Below are 26,583 nucleotides of genomic sequence, written 5' to 3'. Positions count from 1 at the left end.
TCATCAATTGTCCCTGGGGAGGCCATGGGCTGTGAAAGGCGAAAGGCCTAATCCAGGCTCTGGAGATTCTTGGGAACATAGCATACTTGTATGCAGGAGCCTTTGTTCCACTTACAGTGGAGTAAAGTGAAAGACTTTCAGCATAGGGTCCAAGAAGCAGACTGACAGAGCAAACTCTACAGTGTGCCTGAAGGCAGCCATAGTAAGAATTCTCCCCAGCGTAGAGGCCATATTAAGGTGTTTGTCATCTTCCAGTGCTCCACAGTGGATTTACTCCTTCACCAACACCTCCTTTTCTTTTTTCACTATTAGCTATACTACACCTTTGTCACTAACAATTCATTAATTCATATAGTCAACCAATGAATATTCATTCAACTTTTTTTATATTCAATTTTTTGTTACGTGTAAGAAACCACATAGGCCTTGCTTAGTAAGGTGTGTAAGACACAACCATTTCCCTGTGGTACTGGGACAGCCCTAAACAGGGAGAGCAGAGATTCTCAGCCTTGACTGCACATGAAAATCAACTAGAAACCTTTTTTTTTTTTTTGAGACAGAGGCTTTCTCTGTCACCCAGGCTGGAGTGCAGTGACAGGATCTCGGCTCACTGCAAGCTGCTCCTCCTGGGTTCACACCATTCTCCTGCCTCAGCACCTCCGAAAGTGCTGGGATTACAGGCATGAGCCACCGTGCCCGGCTAGAAATCTTTATAAAAATGTGGATGCTCAGGATCCTACTGCTACAGACTCTGATTTAGTAGGTCTAGGGTAGGATAATCTGTATTTTTTAAAAGATTCTTTGGTAAATTTGGTGAGTGGCTGGTGATAAGATACACTGAGGCCGGGCGCAGTGGCTTACGCTTGTAATCCCACCACTTTGGGAGGCCAAGGCAGGCAGATTACCTGAGATCAGGAGTTCGAGACAAGCCTGGCCAACATGGTAAAACCCCATCTCTACTAAAAATACACACACAAAAAAAAGCCAGGTGTGGTGGTGGCCGCCTGTAATCCCAGCTACTTGAAAGGCCGAGGCAGGATAATTGCTTGAACACGGGAGATGGAGGTTGCAGTGAACCAAGATCACCACCACTGCACTTTAGGCTGGGTGACAGAGCCAGACTTTGTCTCGGAAAGAAAAAAAAAAAGATAGATATAAGCATATTCACAACTCAGATCCTTTATTGGCACAAAGACTACTGGAGCATAATGATACCCCAAATCACTCTAACAACAGGACTTAGAATCAAACTCTTTAGAGATAGAGATGATGTTAGAGATCATATATCTAGTTCCCTACCAAAATCTTCCCACCCACCCACACACACACTCACAGCTAACAATGAGTCCTAGACTTCCCAGCATGCCTAACAGACTAGATAGGAGTCTATAGCTTCCAGATTGCTCAGGCTCCCAGATTTTGCAGGAGTCTCATACTTAACCATGTGCAAAAACAGAACTTCTATCTCTCCCCAACAAACCTACTTCTCCCTTAGTCTTCCCTATTTTAGTAAAAAAAAAAAAAAAAAAAAATCTCCTTTACACAGTTCTGTAGGCCAAAAAAACCAAAAAACCTGGAAATCTAAGTCTTATCACTTCTTTCTCCAAGATGCATCTTCAATCCATAATTTCCCTCCACTGCCACTGCAATCATCATCTCTCAGCTGGTCTAGTGCAAATAGCCTACTGCCTAATCTCACTTCCTTGCCCTCTAATTAATTCTCTATGCAGATGTTATATTTTTAAAATGTAAATTAGGACATACCACTCTTTTACTTAAAATTCCTCAAATGTGTCTCATCACACATTAAATAGAAGCCAAATTCCTAATGTAAACTACGTGGTATTTTGTGATCTAACTCCTGCCTATCTCAACTCTCCTAGTCAATTAATACTTTCTAATCACACTGAACCATTTTTAGTTCCTCAAATCAAAAAGTGATTTCCCATTAATACACACTGTTCCTACTGGAACAGTTTCCTGGAAACACTCTTCCACAATTCTACCTGACCTTCTTTACCTTTGAGGTGTTATTTAAAATATCCTTTCCTCTGTGAAGACTTCCCTTATCCCAGATTTAAAGAAGGGTTTCCCTGATACTCTTCCTTGTGAAACCCATTGGTTATGGGCTGAATTGTGTTTCTGCCAAAATTCATATGTTGAAGTCCTAACATCCAGTGCCCCTGAAAGTCACCTTGTTTGGAAATAGGGCCTTTACCAAGATGATCAAATTAAATGACACCTGATTTTAAACTTCTGGCCTCTACAACTGTGAGACAATAAATTTCTCTTGTTTTTTTTTTGTTTGTTTGTTTTGTTTTTGTTTTTCTGTTTTTGTTTTTGTTTTTGTTTTAGACAAAGTCTCGCTCTGTTGCCTAGGTTGGAGTGCAGTGGTGCAATCTTGGTTCGCTACAACCTCTGCCTCCCAGGTTCAAGTGATTTTCCTGTCTCAGTCTCCCAAGAAGCTGGGATTACAGGCACCCATCACCACACCCAGGTAATTTTTGTATTTTTAGTAGAGATGTGATTTTATCATATTGGCCAGACTGGTCTCAAACTCCTGACGTCAGGTGATCCACCCACCTCGACCTCACAAAGTGCTGGGATTACAGGTGTGAGCCACTGCACCCAGCCTAAATTTCTCTTGTTTTAAGGCACCTAGTTTGTAGTACTTTTTTATGTCAGCCCTAGCAAACTAATATACCATTCTTTTATGTCATGTTAGTCACAATTTATGTTACATTTGTGTTTACTTATTTGTTTGTCTCCTTTACTAAATGATAATTTTCAGAACGGCAGAAACTGCAGCTGTTTTTATTAATTTATTTAAAATTATCCCCCAATATTATACTATGCTAGCCCAAGGAAGGCCAAGGACTCACCAAGAGCAGAAAGGAATTCTGGTATTAAAAGCAAATATTGGATAGTCTAGAATAAGTGTGGGAAAACTATGGTCCCCGGGCCAAATTTGACCCACCTCCTGTTTTCATAAGACTTGTAAGCTAAGGAAGGTTTTCACATTTTTAAATGGTTGAAAAAAAATCAAAATAAAATAATATGTCATGATATGTTAACATTATATGAAATTTAAATTCACAAGTAAAGTTTTATTAGAACACAGCTACACTCCTTTACATATTATCTAGAGCTGCATTCATGCTAGAAAGGAGAGTCAAGTAGTAGTCACACAGATCACACTGTCTACAAAGCCTAAAATATTTACTATCTGGCCGCTTAGAGAAAAAGGAGTTTGCTGAGCTCTGGTCTAGAACATGCCTTATGGGCTATGTGAACTGCCCTGGGATTCACAACTCCTGGGTAACATAATGTTGCAGTTGCACATTCATGCATATTTAGTGTCCTAGAACACCATCATGATATAAACTAGCCAGCACATTCACCTTTTCTACCCCAAGAATTCCACGACAGACTGCTGACCAGTTCTTCTTCTGAGAAGAATTTAGTTCTGGTTTTATTATTAATATTCATGAACAAAAGGGATTTACTGATTAAAAACTTTCAACTTTCATGAAATTTTGCTAGAATGCATGTATTTTGATAAATTTGAGAGTCTATGAATGTAAATAGAATGGGTGATGATGATTATTACAGATATTTATCCAAATTTGTCTATCCAAAATTTACAGTATACTATCCTATAAGCCAATCATAGGTACAAATCTAGTTAGTATTAACGGATTTAGATAAGAACAAAGGATAGGAATCAGTATTATGCTCATATTCGCACAAAAAGCATCATTTACCTTTGGTGGAGGAACAAATCGAACACATTCCAGCCATACGGTTATAAAGTACTGTCCACATATTGCACATGTTTTTCCCTGAGAGATCATTCTCCTGACTTGTGGGTACCGTTCTATGCCATCCATTAGGAAAGGGTTATTTTCTGCTAGCTGATTCATTACAAATCTTGATGTTATTTCCTAAATTGAAAAAAAATACAGTTCCTCAGATTGTTTTCAAAACTATTTTACATTACATTGATTTCCATTTCATTAGATAAAGTGTATGGCTTATTATCTAGATTCTGTTAAATTAAGATTCTGCAGTGTATCTAATGAATTGTGTTGTAAATGACTGGCATTGCAAATAAGTTTGGTTTTCATCAATATAATAACAATAAGTTTCTTACATGGTCGTATTTCTACATCTCTTACATATAGGAATCCAAGTCATAATACATTTGCGTTACACATTTTATAAAGTTAGATACAGTTTAGGTTTAAATCTGGCACCTCTCATTACAATAAGCAAAGACCATACAAACATTCAGACTGGATTCAAAAATGAATTTTGTCATATTCACTAAGGTCTAAATCCTAACTACTTAAACTGTGGTTCACAGACTGCCTCACATGGGAGCTTATTAGATATGCAGAATGTCAGACACACTCCAGACCTACTGAATCAAAATCTGCAATTTAACTAGTTCCTCAGGTAATCTATATGCATATTGAAATTTGAGAAGCACTGGTCTAAATTCCTTGCTGTACTGAGAACCTGAATAGCGCCATCAAAAAAGCAATGATTTCTATGAACCAAATATCTGAATTTAATCTTAGTTAAACCTATCTACCTAGATATGTTCAGAAAATTCACTTGCAATAATAATAATAAAATACTAAATAATAAAGGGAGGAAGTAAGAAAATGGAAGTTGCCTTTCACTAGGGCTATCATCTTAATAAAAATATATTACATAATGCATAAAATTAAATCTTCACTGACCAAGCAAAGAAAGTAAATAAACATTTGCCTGAATCCATTAAATTTTCTCCATTGTTTTTGTCAGTAGCATGGAAGTCCTGTGTAAATGTTACACAAACACTGCTTGAAATTTTAATAGTGTTTGGGGATGATTTATTTGGTACTTTTTTTTCCTGACAAAAGTGAAAGATTTCCCAGTAGTATTGAAATAGTCCACATAAAGCTTGGATAGGAATTTTTGGAAATACATATATACACACATAATCTTTCATGCATTCACCCCACGCATGAAATTAATTTAATTTAATTTTAATTTTAATTTTAAATTAATTAAATTTAACAATAATTTAATTTTAAATTGAATGTTAATTTTAATTTTAAATTAAATTAAATTTAATTTTAAAGAAATTAAATTCTTTAAAAACTTAAAAAATAACAGCAAAATCTTATAAATTGCTGTGTCCATTTCCTATTATCCTATCCCTCCCAATAAACAAGCACCCGAGAAAGCTGCCTTTATACAGTAAACAGCCCTGAGCATGGATTCTTTATTTGTCTGATCCTTCAACAGCACAACCTCCTACCCACTTAAGCTCATTCTCCTGGGTGGTTGCATGACTGAGGTCATGCTTTCGCACTAATATTACCAGGATGCCTAAATCAGATATTTATTTTCACCCTTTCTCCAACTACTTAAGCAGATCATAGCTTGTGATTCTTAGATAAATACTGATTTTATAGGTAGGCTTTTAGCTACATGAATTCAATGGCCAAGTCTTACTATAAAGCTGTAGAAAACTCATGGATAAGGATTCACTACCCAAAATAGCAGATGATAGAAGCATTTGCTGAAATACAAGGGACCTAAAAATAGGTTCATATAGATCACTTTTTCCATTTATGATTTCTGGACTCAAACATATTTGTTGCACTCAGTATATCTGACAGCTCTTACATCACTGATTATTTATATTTCTTTTACTTATTGCCAATGTGTTACTTTGGAAGGACAGCATACACCATTAAAATATAAAGTTCTTACTTGGAAATGTGAGTATATGTAAAATAAAATACTACTGGCATGACCAATAGTATCTTTTAGTACATCTCTTAGAGATGCATTCAATGCAATTTTTGAGAGTACACAATTTAATGATGGCCTAATTCCAGTGTTATTTAAAAGTCAAGAAATCTTTTATAGACCAAAGTGGTCTATAAAAATATTTCAAAATACTCAAATTGCTCCTTTTAGATAGCTTATATGCTATTTTCTTAGAATATTTCTAAGTTAATTATAATTCATAATAAATGAAATTAATTTTATATGTCCTACGTTTTCCTTACATATAATTTTTGAGTTATTAAATTATACACATAAAAATTATATAATATGAAAAATATAAAATGTAAAAACAAATATGAATCCTTAGGAGTGATATATTTTGGAACTATTGTATACTCAGGCGTTATTATGTGTATGATAAGCACTAAAACGTAGCATCAAGAGCAAAAATTCAAAGTCTGAGACAAATACATGCATAGGTGTAAATTCTAGCTCTATGACTTATTTGCTGTGTGATCGTATTTGGGTGAACCCTTAACTTCCCTGGTCTTGAACACCTCATCTGTAAAACTGGGATTTTTTCCAATACTATCACAAAGAGTTTGGAGAATTAAATTACATAAAAACGGTAAGCCATTTAGCCTGGCATCTACTAATGCAGTATATTCTGGCTAATATTTTTCTATAATATAGTTATTAGCATTAAATTTTACTTCATAAATCTCTGAGGTGAGGTAAAGTTTTTAAAATCTTTACCAAGGCATAACCCATATCATAGTTCCTAGAATTCTTTGACACAGCAAGTACTTTAATCAGTAACATTGACTAAATGCCCAGTAGAAATAACTCTTACTTTAAGTACAAATCAGTTTAAGTCACTTTTCTGAGAAAAATTCTTAGAGATACTCTTAAAACTACCCAAATCATTTACATATTACAGGCATAGATAGCTACTTCCACTAAACACATTGTAAAAATTAACTTTTGTGCTCCTGGACCCAACAGTTCTGAAAATTAGAACAATTTCTCTCTCATTCACCGCCCTCACAGACAAGGTTCTTGTCCTTGAAGGCTGTCTGTAAGACAGCTACCAGATTGGGTTAACTGCTAATTCAGCCTCCTCCACAAACCAGAACCTCCTCCAATCCAGGATGACCCTGTCTCCATTTCCCTCAGCTCCCTGTATCCCCTTTCTGAACCAATATTGCAGCTGGGAGTCTGGAACCCAACTGCTTAAGTTGGCATCATTGTCCCAACACTTAGTAGCTCTGTGACCTCAGATAAGTTATTTGACCTCCCTGAATCTCCATTTCTATATCTATAAAAAGTGGTCAATAATGATACCTATCTTTTTAGGGTTAGTAGAGGACTAAATTAGTTTATTCCTGTTAAGTGCTTAGAACAGTACCTTGTCCATAATAGGCATAAAATAAGTGTTAGCTACTATTATTATACTGAAATGATTGATGAAAGGAGAAAAAATAAGTTATAAGGGAATAAAAAATTAAATACAACAGTTACTCAAATTATTTACTATTAAATTTCAAATAAGATGTTTTTCTGTTACAGAAGAGTAAGAAATAATGCTGTTTGTGAAAATATTCTGTGAAAGGGAATCTGAAAAAAGTAAATCAAACTTTACAAGATGTCAGTTCTTTGGCCCAGCAGTTACATTTTTAGGGATAATATGCACAGGAACTAAAAATTTACTATAAGAATGGTCACTGTCGCTTTGCTTTTTGTGGTTGTTGCTTTTTGACTTTGGGGGGGGTTTTTGAGACAGTATCCTACTCTGTCACCCAGGCTGGAGTGCAGTAGCACGAACCCAACTCATTGCAGACTCAACCTACTGGGCTCAAGCCTCCTGAGTAGCTGAGACCACAGGCACACACCACCATGCCTGGCTAAGGTTTTTAAAATTTTGTAGAGATGGGGTCTCACTCTGTTGGCCAGGCTGGTCTCAAACTCCTGGGCTCAAGCAATCATCCTGCCATGACCTCTCAAATTGCTGGGGCTTCAGGCATGAGACACTGTGCCCAGCCTTGTATATTTGTTTATAAAGGCTAAAAGCCCAGAAAATTATTAATAATTTAAACATCCAACAGTGGGGAAGTAGTTAAAAATATTATGATATCATCATATACAGAATACCATGTATTCATCAAAAAAGATGTCATGGTCTGGTTTTATTTTGTTTTGTTTTACTGATTGGAAAGCTATTCACAATAACTGAGTGGAAAAACAACTCTATATAGTGTATAGAGTTTGAACTCATCTTTAATTACAAAAATATTTTGAATGCATAAAAAGTTCTAAAAGAATAAATGTCATAGAGTATTAGTTTGATTTCTTAGTATTTTTATTAACTTCTGTTGGCTTTTTTTCCCCTAATTTCTCTACAGGAGCTTGTATTACTTTTGTAGTAAGAAACTTTTTAAAAGTCAGTGTAAGAAATTTTGATTTTCTCCATTGCTCATCTGTATGTTATTGTTTTCTGCAATAAACAATACAATAATTTAATTCATACAATAATTTAATTTAAAAAAAAAACAAAGTAAGCCACTGGACAAGATTGGATGTTTCCTGCAGCCAGGAAAGTTGATCCCATACAAATCCTAAAAGTCTTATGACAATCCTGCACATTAGCTACAGACCCAATGGATCTCAGAAATCTAAATTCTTGATGGAGAATCATAGCCAAATGTGGGAGGATCTGTGATCTCTGACTTGTCTATTACCAAAGAGTTTTGTAATATGCTTTCCTTTTCCTTCTTGTAATGCCATTAACTTGTTTTGCTGAAGTGAACATAGTTTCTGGATCATATTCATTCATCCACTAGGGATACAGACAAGTAAAAAGGGAGTGAAAGAGGTAAAGACTACACTAAGAACAAATCAATACATCTTTAAATAACACTGAAAAGGCTAAAGTGAAAATAAATTTCTCTCTTTTATTCGTCCTACAAAATATTTCCATTTCTCTGAATTAAGTCACTCTGGTAATCAGAGTGACTTAGGATTTCATTGGATTCTATAAGCAAGTCAAAAATATTATGTATAGGATCCACATTGCCAATGGACTAGGATTACATTAATCATTTGCTGGCTTGGCAAGAATGTTTTAAAAGAAAATGCTTTAAAATTTAAATTGTGCCTTTAGTTTGAAGACTTAAGTGAATGAGGTAAGTCTTCACCTGTAGACTCCAGACATTCTCCCGCTGTGTAGAAATCACTGGCTGCTGCAGGAACAGTGGGTTTCCCTCACAGTAGAATTCCCTCAGCTTCAGATCCTGAAACTTTTCAAACAAATTTAAAACCTTATTGCGCAACAAAATAATGAAACTACCTCTAAAGCTACAACTTTAATAAAATTAAACCGAAATTACTTTATTTAGGACTAAAAATCCACAGTAAATACTAATGTGGATATAAGTCCTAAATAAAGTAATTTAGGGGCACACTGGGGCATACTCTACTTATCAGAAGCATAAGAATTTTAATGGTGGCATGAATGGCCATGACCTTAGGGGTCACTGGTCATATCCCCATTCTGAACAACTAAGAAAACTTGTTTGAGATTATAGAACTGGTTAGTAATAGAATAAGCATTAATAAATTGAGTGTTGGGAACATTTTGCAAATATATTTATTAGAAAACCAAGCATAACAAAAAATAACATCCTAACATACACCAACCTCTAGATCTCAAAGACTGTCTTATGATCCATTTATGTTTAATGAGGAAAGTAAAAGAAATAAAAGAACATCAAAATGTTCACATTATAATTTATTAGGGACCAAGAAAATATTACTAAAAATACAAAAATTAGCCAGGTGTGGTTGTGCATGCCCATAATCCCAGCTACTCGGGAGGCTGAGGCAGGAGAATCCTTTGAACCCAGAGGTGGAGGTTGCACTGAGCCGAGATTGTGCCACTGCACTCCAGCCTGGGCAACAGAGTGAGAAAAAAAACAAAAACAAAAACAAACAAAAAAAACAGAAGATGGAAGATATACAGTTCACAAGGATATTTAAACTTCTATGGAGAAAGTCTAAATCCAATTGCACTCTACAACTTCAGTAGAAAAAGAAAAGATTAAGAAGAGAATAAGAAGAGAAAAGAAGAGAAAAGACAATGTCTTACTCTCTTACAGAATATCTTGCCTTGCCTCCCAAAAACCCATGTAGCTTTCACAGTGAACCTGATTTAGGGAGTTATTTCTCTGAACCTAAATTTCAGCTGTAAAATGGGGACATATGACCTATCTTAAGTAGTATGCTAGTAAACCAGGTCCTTGAAATGAAGAAATAAAAAGCCTCAATTTGCAGCGAGTGTTGACTCCACAGTGTAAACCCTCCTGCTATAGCTGATTCAAGTCACTGAACACAGAGTTTGGGAAGGAATGTGCAAAATTAGCTCTTGTGAGCCTGGGTGAAGTGGGTCCACACCACTGAATCTCACAACATTTATAGGAAAATTAGAGATATTTCCATAATTTGAGCCCAGAATTTGAAACGTAGCAAGCATGCAACAAATTAAAAATAATTGATTTTAAACATCTGGGATATCATGTCATTAGGTTTCAAAAGTACAGGAAATCTTACACAACATAGGCAGATGTTTAAATAAAATACAAAGCTCAAGTGTATGTTGGTATCACCTTGAGTCCTGGTCTCAAAACAGACATTCTAACTTTCTTAATTCCGTTTCCTATGTTAACAATCTCATGAGTACAACCTAGAGAGTTGAACCCAATGGCAGCTCTAAGTCAGTACTCGGTGTGCTGAAATGAGAAGGGTTATTCCTTGTGCTTCATTCTATGTAACCACCATTCTTTCCTTTTTTGTCCTAAAGGATATCATTCCATAATTTATACTAAACTCACAGTCCTCTAAGAAAAAACCAATACAGAGAGATTAATGTAAAGGAGAAAGAAGGAATAAGTAAAACAGAAATGAGCAGGTGAAGGACACAGAATGATCTTAGAATATTAATATCTTTTAATTATCTCCTCCTTTGTGACCAGAGGAAAAGGCATTTAAGTGAACCTGAATAAGTTTGAAGACACTGGATGGTTAAAGGAGTCAGACATAGTCCCTTCAACTGTTTGAAGCAGAGAATAAGACCATATGTCAGTTGAGTTCGGAGGCAGGGTATCAGTGTGAATGGAGACAGGAAGAAAGCAGTGAAGGTTTGAAATGTCCCACAGTTTTCAGTAAAGGAACCTGGACAGAAATATATTATACAGAAGTGCTGAGGGAACCACTGTAATCTATATATTAGTGGTGGCCCCTGTCTGCACAATTATGTGCTTCACTTTAGCATTCAGCTTCCCAGATCCAACATAAAGAGTTTGCAACATAAGTATGTCAGAAAGTAAAAGAATGAGCATGTTGTGTGTACTAAATATTAAAGGGCAGGACTGCTCCTTTTCAGTCTAGACTGGTTACAGGAAGGAATAACAATACCAACTCTGATGGACTAGGAGAAAAGAAGACGTGGCAAGACATGAAGTCTCAATGACTTTGACTTAATGACTCATTGAGTGACTTCATGTCATTGAGTCATTAAGTGAAAAGATATGGATATAAAGCAATAAGATAGCTTGAACATACAAGGAACCAGTGGTCACATTGCCATACCAGACCTTAATTCTTCAAATTTAGAGCATGTGAAGGTGATGTCAGGATCTAGACTTGACTATAGATATGGTTTGCTGAAGTGAAGACTGAGGAAGCTCCTTAAAATGAAGGATTCAAGGAACTTTGAGGCTAAGATGTCTATGTCAACTGCCTTCTTGAGTAATGGTCTCAAATATTTGGCTGTCCAATGGACCTCTCCAACTGGAAGTTCCACAGGCACCTAAAGTTCTAAATTCTAAGCCTAAATTCATGTTTCCCCCAAATTATGCTTTTTCCTTTTTCTCATCACCCACTTCAAGTCTCTAACCATGTCCTGTCAATTCTACCTTCTTAAAACTTTTGGAAACCTCTCTTTCCACCCTCCATCCCATCCACCTCCTCACCACCCCCACACAATCTTCTCCTACTCCTGGCCACACCCACTACCCACCCCACCTTCATTGGAGGCCTTTGTCTTATGTGAGTTGTTGCAATGGTACTTGAATTCATCTCAGCGCAAACTTTTGCTGAAGAAATGGTTTTCTGAAAGGAAAATTTTGTCATATAACAACCTTGCTTAAAACCTTTCAAGGCTCTCTTATGTCCATAGGATAAATTCAAAGCCCTCATATGTCATACTTGGCTCTCCCTGGCTGACTCTCCAACCATATATCCTAGTAAGCCCCATCTTTACCCTTTTAAGCTTTCAGAGGTACTTAGAGATCTCATGACAGGCCTGTATCTTATCTCACAGTTATGACTCATGCCATACCCTTTTAACTCATTCTACACCTGGGTCATCTCTTCAAAACTAAAATGTCACCCCTCTAAGCTTCTCCAGCCTCTATCAAATGTTTCCTTGTCTCCTCATTGGGCCTGGTATATAAATTAATCACATTACCTATAAATACTCTGAGACAATCATTGTTGAAAAGTCCATCTTCATCTATCAGGCTTTGGTCTCTTTAAACACTATGACTTATGTGACTAATGCAAGCTCAAAATTCAATGCCTAGTACAGAGCTGATGTTCAATAAATGATTTATGAATAAACAAATATCTTCTCAGAAACACCAGACACATTTGCTTCTCCCTGCGCACTCAAGATTTGCGAAGGCCTTCTTCTCTAGACTTGGTAAATTTTTATAATTGTTCCCACAAAGCCCCAGGCCTCAGGAAGAATATACAAATTTAGCAAGTCCTTCTGTTGCTTCAGACTAGCCCAAAGTAATGAGGGAGATCAGAAGGGGGCTAGATTATCAGGAGCATTTATAAAGTAAACTGGGGGTGAGGGAGGAAGCTGAGATTTCACATGGACTCAAAAATAGAACCAATAAGTAGGGTATGACAAATCCCTGTGCATTCTTCAAAGCATCTCAAAATTTACAGGGTTACTCTTTAGTGAGAACTGGGATTTCCAAATAGGCTTAAGGTCGAGTTTCAAGGAGGGGGGATAAGATTCAAGTGTGGGGGCTAAGGCATCCAAAACTTAGATTTAATTAATAACTCTAAAGGATATTAATACTATTTGTGACCAATGGGAAATTCAAGAAACTGTATGATAAATTTGATATCTAATCAGAATTGTGGAGCAATTAGGCTGATGATATCATTTGAACATAAGAAAGCCAAAAATATCTGTGCTGGGAACCCCTGTCTCACACACCCTGCATGAAAGGGAGGGAAAATAGTCAGAAAGTGACCTAGAGTCATAATCCTTCAGTATCTGCTGAATACTTGTCCCAAGAGAAGATCCTTAGAGGGAGTTGAAGAAAAGAGGCTAAGAGCCAAGCCTGGAGAGAAATAGATAACTAAACTCCCAGGCTATAAACACACACACAAACACACATAGAGAGAGAGAGAGACAGACAGACAGACACTGAGACCTTCCTCATTCTAGTCAGGGAGAAGCAGATGAAGGCCCCCAAGCTCAGGCCCTGCCCCGCCTTTTGTACCCTAGGCCTTAAAGCTGAAGGGAGAGTCCTCTTCAGGCTTTTCCATTTAGACATCAGCATAGAAATAACTGATCTGGAAGGGCTTATCTGTGTCACCGCACAGTCCCCACCCCATGCCTGCTTTAGACCCCATTTCTGCCCTTAAACTACCTGAGAACCAGTAGCCCAAAGAGGCCTCTACTTCCACCCTGCCTGTGTGTGCCAACCCTAACCATGCAATTGCTTTACAGTGCAAATCACACCACTTCACTCCCCCTCTTACAACCACCCAGTGGTTTCTCATCTCACTCAAAATGAAATGCACACTCCTCACCCTGGCTTCAGGACGTGGTTATGATTTGGATTCTGCACTATCTCTTTGGGCTCATCTCCCAGTACCTGCTCTCTCACTCTTTCTCCACTTCTCTCTTGTCTCTCTCCACTGTGGTAACATTGGCTTTCTTCCCAAGCATTCTCCACCTTGGGGCCTTTGCATTTCCTTCTTCTTGGAACAATTTGGTCTCAGTTTTGTCCATATCATAAAACATCACAACAAAATGGAGTAAGATCTTTAGTGGTTTGAGAGGGGCAGTGCTTATGACCCAAAGACTCAATAACCAGAAAGTTTTCTTTGTTGTTCCAAACCAACATGAAGACCTTCTCGTATGTGCATGAGATATGCACCTTAACCAAAGAAAATTACTCATGACACAGCAGGTGAAAGAGAGTAAGAAAGAAGAATTTGAAGGATACATTCTTCTAGCCTGTCAAAACACAAAGAATAAAAATTAGAACACCCACTGCCCCCATGCAAACAAGATTAGGGGAATCTGGAAACAAATTGGCAATGTCATTTAAAAGGCTGAAAGTTATTCTTACTCTTTGAGTAATTCTTATAGGAATATCTCCAAAAGAAATATTTAAAAGAGACAAACGTTTATGCATAAAAGGTATTTCTCAGAATTATTTAAATTTGGGGTGGGGGGATGAGTGGGTGGGGTTTTACTCTGTCACCCAGGCTGGAGTGCAGTGGTATGATCTCAGCTCACTGTAGCCTCCACCTCCTGGGCTAAAGCTATCCTCCCACCTCAGCCTCCCAAGTAGCTGGGACTACAGGCATGTGCCACCACGCCCAGCTAATTTTTTGTATTTTTGGCAGAGATGGGGTTTCACCATATTGCCCAGGTCTCGAACCCCTGAGCTCAAGCGATTCACCCAATTCGACCTCCGAAAGTGCTGAGGTTGCAGGTGTGAGACACGTGCCAAGCCTAAATTTTTTTTAAAAAACGCTTTTCTATGTTTAAAAACAAAGAATGGTAAATTATGCTATCATATGCCTGAATCCTCTGACACTCAACCTTCTCATTTCACATATCTTACAAAACCTTTCTGGGTCATTCTTGCCACCAGGCTTCCTTGCCTCTGTGGTGCTGTTTGCAGAGTCATACCTCAGGGAAGACAAGAATCACCATAAATTCATCATCACCAACTTCCAGTATACCTCAGTGGTTGCCAACAATTCCAATCTAGTTAACATGCTCTTCTAACTAAATTTTCCTTGATAACTCATAATTCTTTGCCCAGTCATGAAATAGTGCTCCCCAGAGCCCACTACATTTTCTTTGCACTTTATCTTCTTCTTTTTTTTTTTTTACCCATATTCATCAAATTGATTAAATCTCTATGGCAAAGACTCTGGTTCCACACTAAATAGGCAACTGCATACTCAAAATATTCACATGTCAAACTCACTGTTTCCAAGATTGAACTCATGATCTGCCCTCCTAAATTTTGGTCTTCTTCTAGTATTGTCTATCTCAGCCCATAGAAAACATACTAACTCCATCACCATTTTCAAATTTACCTGTTAAATATCTCTTAAATATGTTCAGGTCTTTCCACCTTTCCTGCCACAACCTTAGACCAAGTTATTTTCATTTCTTATTCAACTTTAGCAAAAGTCTACCAGAAATCCACCCCACATTCCCTCTGGCCTCCCTCCAGTATGTCTGTCATTCTTCAGATGGAAAGATCTTTTCAAAATAAATCTGATTATGTCACCACCTACATAAAACTCTGAGATTTCCATTGTCCTTAAAGTTCAAAATTCTTAGCATGCCCTACATTCCTGGGCCACGGCCTGCTCCCATACAATCTGTGAGCCCCAGTCACACTGAATTTCTTCCAGTTTTCTGAACATTCATGTTCCCTCTCACCCTAGGGCCTTTCTGCATGCTATTCCTTCTGTCTGGAATGTATCTTTCCCCTTTACCTCACTGATTGTTGTTTATTCTTCAGCTGTCAGCTTGTGTCACCTCCTCCAGGAAGCTTTCCCCAGTTTACTTATTTAGTCAGGCTCCTGTTGTCTATTATGGAGTTATGTTCCTTTCATTTAGTGTGCTGATTTCAGCTTGTAATTATACATTTAAAATGTTAATTATTTGGTAATAATTGTTTCTCTACACACTACAGCTCAGAAAGAGCAGACCCTCTGTGGTTTCCTTATCATTCTATCTCCAGTTCCTAATGCAAGGCTTAAACATATAATGCAAAATGTATAGATTTAGAAAGATGGACTTGGGAGTCAAATTGCCTTGTTTGGATTTCAGCTCCATACTTACTAGCTGTGAGAACTTGAGCCACATTACTAAACCTCTTTAAGTAAAATGGGAATAATAATTATAGGTTCCTCATTATGGTTAATATGATTGTTAAATGATGTAATCCATACAAAGTACTTAGAACAGTTCCTGTGGCAGAGTAAATAATTAGTATTACCTGTTATTATCACAGTAGGTAGTCAACAGTTTCAACCATTAATAATTTAAACATGTATCATTTATTTTCTATTTTTTATTATAATGTTTCAGTAAATATTAGGATTAAATATCTTATGCCCCTTAAAATTTATTCAAAAATTAATAGGTAATAAATTTAATGATGTTTACAAGAGATTTTTAATGACAAAATTGTCCTGATATGATATTGAGTAAAGTAAGCAGTATGCAAAACTGTTTTTAAAAAATATCTTTTAAATCATAAATATTAAAACAAAACATAGAAATGTGCTAAAATATTAACAGTTGTAATGGGTTGTATAGTTTTAATTTATTTTTATGAACTTTTATATTTTCCTAAATTTTCCAATTTAGAAAACTATGTTTATAACCAAAAGAAATACTAGAAAACCCTTTCTTCATTTAAATGTTGAAAAATAGACCAAAAATAGCTCCCCTGATATGAAGGAAAATGTGCCTGTCAATATCAAAGCTGATAGTCTTTTATTTTTTCATATTTGATGTAAAAGATCATCATCATTCTTCCCTCTTAGCTGAGCTAACGCTTAAGAGTAAGACAAAAATCCCCATTTTGGGCCTCCACTGACTATCTTTAAAGTCTGTACTCTGCTTTTTAACAGTCTAGTTACATCCCTTGAACTTTCCTTATTTTGAACACTCCCTTCTCATGAGGACCATTGCTGCCAAGTTAAATCATATGCCTAATTCCATTCATCAATTGCTTCTTTCTCCTATTGATGTTTCTAAGGTACTCCTCTTTCTATTAACTCTGCATTGTCTAAACCCTACAATGTCTCTCTTGATACTTAGTTAACTAAGTCTTGCCAGTTTATTTGTATGAGTTTTATCTCTTTTTCTTCTAAATAATATCCTGGTCATATAAATTGTCTTTGTGTAATTGACCTACACAACTAAAGCAGTAAATCTATCTGACCACTTAGTTTGCATGTATGTTATGTCAGTTCTACATGTTGTATCTCTGATATCTAAACATGCCACAAGATTATAATGAAATTTCTCTATATCTGTATGTCAAAAAGATGAAATGACTTCAATACTTTCTCTCTCCCCACTAAGTAATTAGGAGGGGAATGAGGAAGGATGGAATTTTAATTCCACCTTGCCTTGGTTTCATCACACATTTATATTTCACTTTTCATAGCCTAAATGTGTTCATAATTTGCCCAGCAATGACTCTTCAGTTATATAATTATTGTCTCTGATAACAACTTTATTTCTAAATCTTTTATACAAAAAAATTCTAGCAATTCTTATCTTTTTTTCTCCATATATTTTCTTTAAAATAATTATAAATTGTTCTACTCTTGAATCTTAATTCATTCTTTTCAGCATTGGCACCTGAATCACCATAAAAATGTCTCAAATAGTCATACTTAGATACTATACAATAAAGATTTTAGAAAATAGCCCCTTTGGACAGTTCCAATGGGCTTATTTGCTTCACAACTGGGCAACAGCTTTTGCCTGATTCCAGAGATTTTTTCCTAGAGGTATTTTATTTTATTTTCTTTTCTTGCCCTTTCACTTTCCACACAATTGTCCTTGTTTTCTCTCAGTTATTTTGTTCTTCTTCATTCTTTCCCCACTTCCATCTCTCACTGTCATTCTCTTTAGCCCCCTTCTTATGAATACCTAAGACATCAGAACATAACATTCCCAGGTTGTGTAGATTCTTTGCCCTATGCCAGACCCTCATTCCCTCTAAACTACCCTGTGCATTCTCCCAGTCCCTCTTTATTTTCCCTGCCTTCATCTTCCTATTTTCTGAAGTTTTGCCCTCAGCCTACAAAGCTCAAAAAGAAAATAATAATAGAGTACATTTTGTGCTGTTAGTGTACTGTGGTAACTTTAAGATATATCCACAAATTATTTGTTACTGCTCCTTTAAGAGGTAGATCCTAATTCTCCTCCCCTTGAGTGTGTACTGGACTTAGTGACTCATTTCTAATGAATAGAATAAAGCAGAAGTGATGTGCACAACTTCAGAGATTAGACCATAAAAGGCGTTGCAATTCCTGCTTATTCTCTCTTCTTTGTGAGTCACTTACTCTGGAGGAAGCCAGCTGCCATGATGTAAGAATATTTGGGTAGCTCTGTTGAGAAGCCCACATGCTAAGAATCTGGGGTTTTCTGCCAAAAGCCATGTGAGTAAGCCATCTTGGAAGCAGATCCTCCAGCTCCAGTCAAGCCTTCAGATGACTGCAATTCCAGCTGACAACTTGATTACAACTCACGAGAGACCCTGAGCTAGAACCATCCAGTTCAGATACTCTCAGATTCCTAATCCTCAGAACCTGTGTGAAATAACAAATCTCTGATGCTTTAAGCAGCTAAATTTTGGAGTAATGTGTTATACAGCTACAAGTAACTAATATATAATAGAGAGCTTCTATTTTACTAAAGCAAATCAATAAATATATTGATAAATCCCAACACCTACTAAGAACAGGACACCAGGCTAAAAATAATGAAATAGAAGACTGGTTCCTGCTTTCAAAAGCTTCATATTCTGTTGGAAACAGAAAACCCTAGTTTCAAGCTGTAGACCTACACATACCACATTGCATTGTAATATCCCAATTTACAATTCAATGTTACTTTTTACAAGACCATGTCACATTGTCTTTCAGTCCCTTCATAAGAATGATTTCTTATTCTTTGTATCTCCTGATCTAGCATAAGTTTAATACATAAATGTGGTTCAATAAATATTTTTCAATAAATGCTTGATTATCCATACCAAAATATAATATTTATCAATAAAAGGTAGTGAATGCTTAGGGTCAAAAGACCAACGCAGATAATAAGGGTATCTTTAGAAAGAATGTTTGCTATACAAATGGTAGAATAGGAAAAAATAAAGTGGGTAGTAGCTTAAAATATCTTGAGCATTATGTTTGATATGTTATGAATCTGTGTCTCTGCCCAAATCTCATGTAGAATTGTAATCCCCAATGTTGGAGGTGGGACTTGGTGGGAGGTGACTGGATCATGGAGATGTTTCTCATGAATGGTTTAGCACCATCTCCCTTGGTGCTGTTCTCATGATGGTGAGTTCTCATGACACTGGTTGTTTAAAAGTATGTCGCACTTTCCCTCTTGCTCTCTCTCTCTTGCTTCTGCTCCTGCCATGTGAGACAACCCGCTCCCCCTTTGCCTTCCACCACAATTGAAAGCTTTCTGAGGCCTCTCCAGAAGCAGAAGCCACTGTGCTTCCTGTACACCCTGCTGAACCGCAAGCCAATAAAACCGCTTTTCTTTATAAATTACCCAGGTTCAGGTATTCATTTATAGCAATGCAAGAATGGCCTAATATACTGCTTAAGTTCAATGACTTTGGAGTTAGCTAGACCTAGGTTCAATCCCATGTCTCATTTAATCCTCAGTGAAGAGGATATTATTAGCTTCTGTTTACAGATGCAGAATATAAAACCTAGGTGAATTACAAGAACTCTGCCAAGTTTACATGGGGAAAATATTGCATCTGAACCTTAAAAGTCAAGGAGAAATCATACAGAAGAAGAAAAAGCATTCAGGGTAGTGAAAATTGTGTACACATAAACATCCAGGAATGAAACTGCCATGGCCCCCTGCCAATCTTGTCCCAGGGTCACCTCTCAGGTAGTCCTGCTTCCTAGGGACACCAGTTAAGGAAAGATCTGTTGCTAGAAGCCAGTTCCTAAGGTCCCTTCAAATAATGTGAAAGGACTGAGCTGCCAAACCTCTCATGTCTTGAATCACGTATACCCTGAAATTTCTGAATGTTCCTTGAAATGTAAAGACTTACACCAGAGGATACCTTTTTGCAAACATTTTTCAGGGACTTTCGTCATCTTTACCAGGAGTCCATAAAACTTGTGAGCACCAGCCTAATGTTGTCTAGTACATGACAAAAGGAAACAGAAGATAAAAGCAAAAAGGTAACAAAACATTTGCCTCAATTTTACATATTAATTGTACTGCCTGAAAATTTAGGAAAACTTTCCTTTTTATTGGATTGCCCCTGAAGCTTTTCCTTCTATTAGGAAGAAAGTCATCTAAGTTAATTACATAGAATAAAAGATAACTCAGAACAAGTTATCAAAGCTGTTGTTTTAAGTGGCCCAGAAAGAGGAGGGGCCATATCAATTGTAGCACACAAGTTTTCAGCTGTTGCAAACAGAAATGAAATAGGCCTCTAGGCCTGGACTCTTTCCAACTATTACTCTGTCATCTATCATATATCATCATATTTTATCCATCACAGAAATCCGATAAACATATAGCACAAGAATTGGAGTTGAAAAGCAGAAAACAGGCCGGGCGCAGTGGCTCACGCCTATAATCCCAACACTTTGGGAGGCCGAGGCAGGCGGATCACAAGGTCAGGAGATCGAGACCATCCTGGCTAACACAGTGTAACCCCGTCTCTACTAAAAACAAAAAATTAGCCTGGCGTGGTGGCGGGCCCCTGTAGTCCCAGCTACTAGGGAGGCTGAGGCAGGATGGCATGAACCCGGGAGGCGGAGCATGCCGTGAGCCGAGATTGTGCCACTGTACTCCAGCCTGGGCAACAGAGCGAGACTCTGTCTCAAAAAAAAAAAGAAAGAAAAGCAGAAAACATTTAGTGTTAGAGAATAAAACCTAGGAGGTCTGGAAAGAGACTGAGATAAAAAGAGAAAGAAATACAGGTTTTTAACCCTACAATTCTACTGCTAGAACCTACAGACTTTTATTTCTCCAGAATAGCTGATACTATTCATTTCCATTTCCCCTTGTTCACTTTCTGCTTTTGAAAGGAAAATTTTCCGCATTCCAAATAGATTTGTTATCATTTGTTGAGTACCATGTGCAGCAGTGTTTCAGAACAGTGTTTATTCATACCTATATAGCAGCCTAATACTATTGGCATCAAGAGTCATTTTTGCTAATTATATTAAAGTGAATGTATATAATTACGTAGAACTATAATTTTTCTTAAATATATTTCAATATATGTATAGTTGATGCTTATCATATTTGATACAAATAAAGTAAAATAGAATGAATAGTCTATTAAATATTTGCCTGAGATCATATCTAAGAATCAGATGAGATGAAAAAGTACAGTAATTGATTGTCAGATCTTTCCTAGAATATTTTCACAAATAAATTAATAGAGAATACCAAAATTTCTCTTAAAACTCTGATAACATTTACCCTTTTTTTAGAATTAATACTATTCCTGAATGACTTGATGTTCAAATACATATAAACATGTGCAGCATAATTTTGAGATGATCCATTTAAAATTGCCATCTATGGTTCTAAACTGTACATTCTTTATGTAGTAATCAATCAGTCCTTGATTAAAGGACATTGTAATTACAAATAAAGTAATTCAGATCTGATTCCTCCCCCCAAAAAAGACTATAATTACCTATTTTTAATAAAATGAGCACACAGTTAATTAAACATAAGTAAATAAACAGAACATATAATAGTATTTCAAATATATTTAAACTTATTTACTATAATGATTAATTTTATGTGTCAACTTCACTGGGCCATGGCGTATCCAGATATTCGGCTAAACATTATTTCTTGGTGTGCCTTGAGGGTGTTTCTAGATGAAATTAGGGAATTGATGAACTGAGTGAAGCACATTGCCCTCCCCGGTGTGATTGGGCATTATCCAATCTGTTGAGGGCATGACTAGAACAAAAAGGTGGAGGGAGGGAGAATTCACTCTGTCTGACTGAACTAGGACATCAGTTTTCTCCTGTACTGGGACTGAGGCTTATGCCATCAGCTCTCCTGCTTCTAAGGCCTTCATGATTGAACTGGAAGGATACCACTGGCTTTCCTGGGCCTTCAGCTTGTATACAGCAGTTAGTGAAGTGAGACTGCTCAAACCCATAATCATGTAAGCCAACTTATTATAATAAATATGTTGAGAGAGAAAGAGAGAGAGATATCCTGTTGGTTCTGTTTCTCTGGCAGACCCTAATACGTCTATTTAAAATATATCCTAGAGGCCGGGCACAGTGGCTCATGCCTGTAATCCCAGCACTTTGGGAGGCCTAGGCGGGCAGATCACAAGGTCAGGAGATTGAGGACATCCTGGCCAACATGGTGAAACCCCATCTCTACTAAAATACAAAAAAAAATTAAATGGGCACGGTGGCACACGACTGTAGTCCCAGCTACTCAGGAGGCTGAGGCATGAGAATCGCTTGAATCCGGGAGGCGGAGGTTGCAGTGAACTGAGATTGCACCACTGCACACCAGCCTGGTGACAGAGTGAGACTGTCTCAAAAAAACAAAACAAAACAAACAAACAAACAAAAATATATATATATGGGAGGGGTGGTGCCTGAAACCATAAGCCAAAGACGCTACTAAGGAAAGAGGCAACGGAAATGTGACAGCAATTGCAGCTGAAATAGAGTATGCCATGAAATAAATTCTGTAACAGAGATACCTACAAAATGTTAAGTAATCATACATGAAAGAAAAGAGAAGATTCAGTAAAAGAAATATTGTTACACTGGAGAAGAAGGAAATATGCCAAAATGTGAATAGTGATCATCTCCAGAGAGCATCTAAAGTAGTCCTTTAAAGTATGTCCAATTATATCACTCCTCTGCTCAAAAAAAAAAAACTCCAGTGGTGTCACGTCTTACTCAGAACTTAGTCCTTTTCAAGATAGTTAAAAATTAGTCAAGAATACCATTCAACATACAATAGGACCACCAAACTTTTCCTACTCCGTTGATGTCCCCCTTTCTAAGTGCAACCACCTACCCAGAGACCCTGTCATCTGCAGATTTTACACTATATAATTCTACTGCTTGGGAACTGAACTAACTGAACAAGAGCTTGACTCTTGAGCCAAAGAAAGCCAGTATAGCCTGGCCACAAACTCTGATTCAATCACCTAGCCGCAAAAGGGTTGGCCTAATCATATACTCTTCAGGAATTCAAACCAAGAAATATGGAAATAATTTGACATTTAGTTCTAGAAGCTGAAATAGAACAGGTATTATGTCAGGGACTGGAGAGTTTACAGTGGGCTATGTGCACATTGAAGTTATAAAGGAGTAGATAAAAGGTATAAGCAGAAGAAGCATTTGGAACATGGCTAAGATATGCTGCATTTAAGTGTAACAGGTATGATGACTTAAATGTTCATGCAGCTGAGGATTCCAGCTCCTCCTTGAACTGAGAATCACATGCTAACTCCAGTACCTCTGAGCTCTGCCCAGCCTTACCATATCTCCTGTTTGAGTCCCCATGAGATTTTCCCTACTCCTCCCTGTGTAACTTTAATTAAACTCCATTTATGTTCCAACCAAAGAACCAAAAGAAAACATGCACAGCAATTTCAACATGTCGTAGAATTCTCCTGCTCCACCTTTGGCAGATAGATAAGTCACTCCAATATTTATAAATTGCTCCAAATAACCTTCATGGGTATTTTTCAATGAATTGTCCTTTGCAAAATGTCAAACTCTACTTCTCTCTTCTCTCAATCTAAGACTCCCCATCCTTAGTCATTTATTCCTTAAAAACAGTCTTTTCAGGTTTTAAAAGCCAGTTATATAGTTAGTACCTCTCCACTGGATAGGAGAGCTGTATACCTAGTGATGTTCTTTCAACCATACTTGTAAACCTTGCAGCACTCGTTACAAAGAAAAGCTGGAATGAGCAGTAACCAGACTCTACAAAAGGCACTTTCCCTAGGGAATACCAAAGATGTGAAAGCTCTCAACCTGTGCCCTGGAATAGTCTACAATTTAAACTAAGGAATTCCATTTTACAATGTATTCAGACCAAGCAACAACTCAAAGCAGTGAACTAGACGAAAGATACTCAAAGATTTCGTGAAGGCGGTTTATAATTTGAAACCTAATTGTGAGATCTTGTCTTCCATTTATCTTATCCGACAGGAAATTAAAACTTGAGTGGTCAGATTCATGATGGGGACTGCAGAAAGAATGTCAGTTGAAGCTTATGGCTTGGTTTCCATACAAGGCCCAGTGTGGTTTTAAATAAAGCCTCTCAAAGGCATAGCGCCTTTAATTTCACTTAGTATATTTTTGTTCTTCTGTATTAGACTATATGTTTCAAGGGGTTCTTGAATGCTTTTCTTCACCTTCCTGTAAGTCACTATTTCAACCAAAAGAATACTGCTTTTTAGCTTTTCATATAACTTTATCTGTACTTAATAGTAGACTAGACAAAGCACTGGACTTACAGGCTGGGGAAAGGATTTAATTCATTTCTTCCACACAGCCTCTGTTAACATATTATTTAGAGTACCTGAGCCTGTTTTTCATCTTATAAATAGAAGTAATAATATCCATCTCATTGAATTGTGAAGATCAAATGAGGGATGTTTAAATAACTTCAAGGCATTGTAGAAAAATAGGGTACTACACTAACATGTAGTTCATTGTCTAAAGTAGGCAAGTCATGTTTCTTGCTCTCTTTCAATAAAAAGGCCTTGTTAGGATCAGCTTTTGTTTTTTCTTCTTTTTTTCTTTCATTATTGCTATGGTCTGAATGTTTGTGTCCCCGGAAAATTCGTATGTTGAAACAATCCCCAATATGATAGTATCGAGGTAGGGCCTTTGGGAGATCATTAGTTTGTGAGGGTTGAGCCCTCATGAATGAGATTAGTGTCCTTATAAAAGATTCCCAAGGAATCTTGTCTACCCTTCTACCACATAAGGACATAGCTAGAAGGTACTATCTTTGAAGCAGAGTGCAAGCCCTGAACAAACACCAAATTTGCTGGCACCTTGATCTTGAAGATCCCAAATTTATAAACAATTTCTGTTGTTTATAAATTACCCAGTCTAAGGTATTTTGTTATAGCAGCCTAGATGGATTAAGACAATTACTTTACTTCCATTAATCTCTACCAGACAATATACTGCAAGTGTATTAGCAAATTGATACAAGTACTTTCAGTTTTAAGATGGTAAAACTAGGCATACTCAGTGTCTCTCTCTCTCTCTCCCATGCCAAAACTTAGAAATGATAAGAGGATAACTTTTAAAATAATACGTAAATAGCCACTGAAATACAGGAAGATAAATTCTTACAGGAACAGAAACCACATGTAGATAGTATCAAATGAGGAAGGAAGCATTGACCCAGGATGAATATGGAAGCCCAAGGAAGAGCTTTCACCAAAAATAATTAAGGCCATTCAAAACACAGAGGTAGTAGAGTCCTTCAGAGAATAATGGGATCAGGGAACAATAGACAGAGAGATTACTATACTCTCTCAGGACCAAGCAGCTCTGTGGACTAAACCACCTACTCTACCCTATAGCCACACTATTCCTCCTATCCCTCACCCTCTTCCCCTACATCCTACGCAACTATAGCCTAGTTAGGAGATGTGCTTTGAACAGAGAGAGATAAAATGGAGCCATGAGTAGCTGGCAACACCAGAGAAGAATCAGAATGCATTATACTTGCTTCCACACATTCACTGACCAAAGCAATCTCCTGTCAGACATTTTTCCTCTCTATAAAATGAACTGAAAAAACAGCCATAAGTCTTTCAGGGAATCTCCTGTGCCCAGAATTCAAAAATAAGCTGAAATTTAAAAAATGATTCAATCATCTGATAATCATTGAATGCCAACACCATTCAGAAAAATAGATGAAAGAGTTTATGGCCAGGCACAGTGGCTCATGCCTGTAATCCCAGCACTTTGGGAGGCTGAGGCGGGCTGATCACGAGGTCAGGAATTCGAGAGCAGCCTGAGCAACATGGAGAAATGCTGTCTCTACTAAAAGTACAAAATTAGCCGAGTGTGGTGGTGCATGACTGTAGACCCAGCTACTCAGGAGGCTGAGGCAGGATAATTGCTTGAACCCAGGAGGCAGAGGTTGCAGTGAGCTGAGATCTTGCCATTGCACTCCAGCCTGGGCAACAAGAGTGAAACTCAGTCTCAAAAAATAAAAATAAATAAAGAGTTTATACCAGATGAAATAGAGCTGATAAAACAGGACTATAAAATAATTAGTATAATTAATATCTTCAAAGAAATATGTAAAGAATTGCTTACATAAAGCAAGAAAAAGAAGTGATAACAACCAATTAGAAAATTTGGAAATGTTGACTCATAGAAGTTTCCTGAAGCATAATTTAACAATATTTATCAAATCAGTGGAAGTGTGCATAATTTTTGAGATAGCAATTACACTTCTAGATATATTTCCTAAGGGAATAACTAACGGTATGTACAAAGAGTAGCCACACTGAATTTTATGGAAGCATTTTTATTGTGGTAAGAAGTGTGAAGAATCCTACCTGTCAAAAAATAGGGGACTGTTTAATTATATACATATATCAAGGCTAAATAGCCAGTAGAAATAGTGATGTAGGAAAATACTCTAAACCATGGGGAAATGTTTACAATAAAAAGTAAAAGATA

General features: G+C 37.0%; 1 protein-coding gene across 3 annotated transcripts in view; it reads right to left on the bottom strand.

Moving 5' to 3' along the window:
• LRRC69 (leucine rich repeat containing 69) overlaps positions 1-26,583 on the bottom strand; it is a 109,248-nt gene that overhangs the window by 14,630 nt on the left and 68,035 nt on the right. For all 3 annotated transcript variants that reach the window (XM_054499129.2, XM_054499130.2, XM_054499131.2), the window contains 2 exons: positions 8,985-9,086; positions 3,765-3,944 (listed from right to left, as the gene is read on the bottom strand). In XM_054499129.2, coding sequence (XP_054355104.1) covers positions 3,765-3,944; positions 8,985-9,086 — 282 coding nt within the window. The remainder of the gene's footprint in view (positions 1-3,764; positions 3,945-8,984; positions 9,087-26,583) is intronic.

Source organism: Pongo pygmaeus, chromosome 7 (assembly GCF_028885625.2).
Source record: "Pongo pygmaeus isolate AG05252 chromosome 7, NHGRI_mPonPyg2-v2.0_pri, whole genome shotgun sequence".
NCBI lineage: Eukaryota > Metazoa > Chordata > Mammalia > Primates > Hominidae > Pongo > Pongo pygmaeus.
The sequence above is the reverse complement of the archived record's forward strand: the minus strand, read 5'-3'. Positions and strand labels throughout refer to the sequence as shown.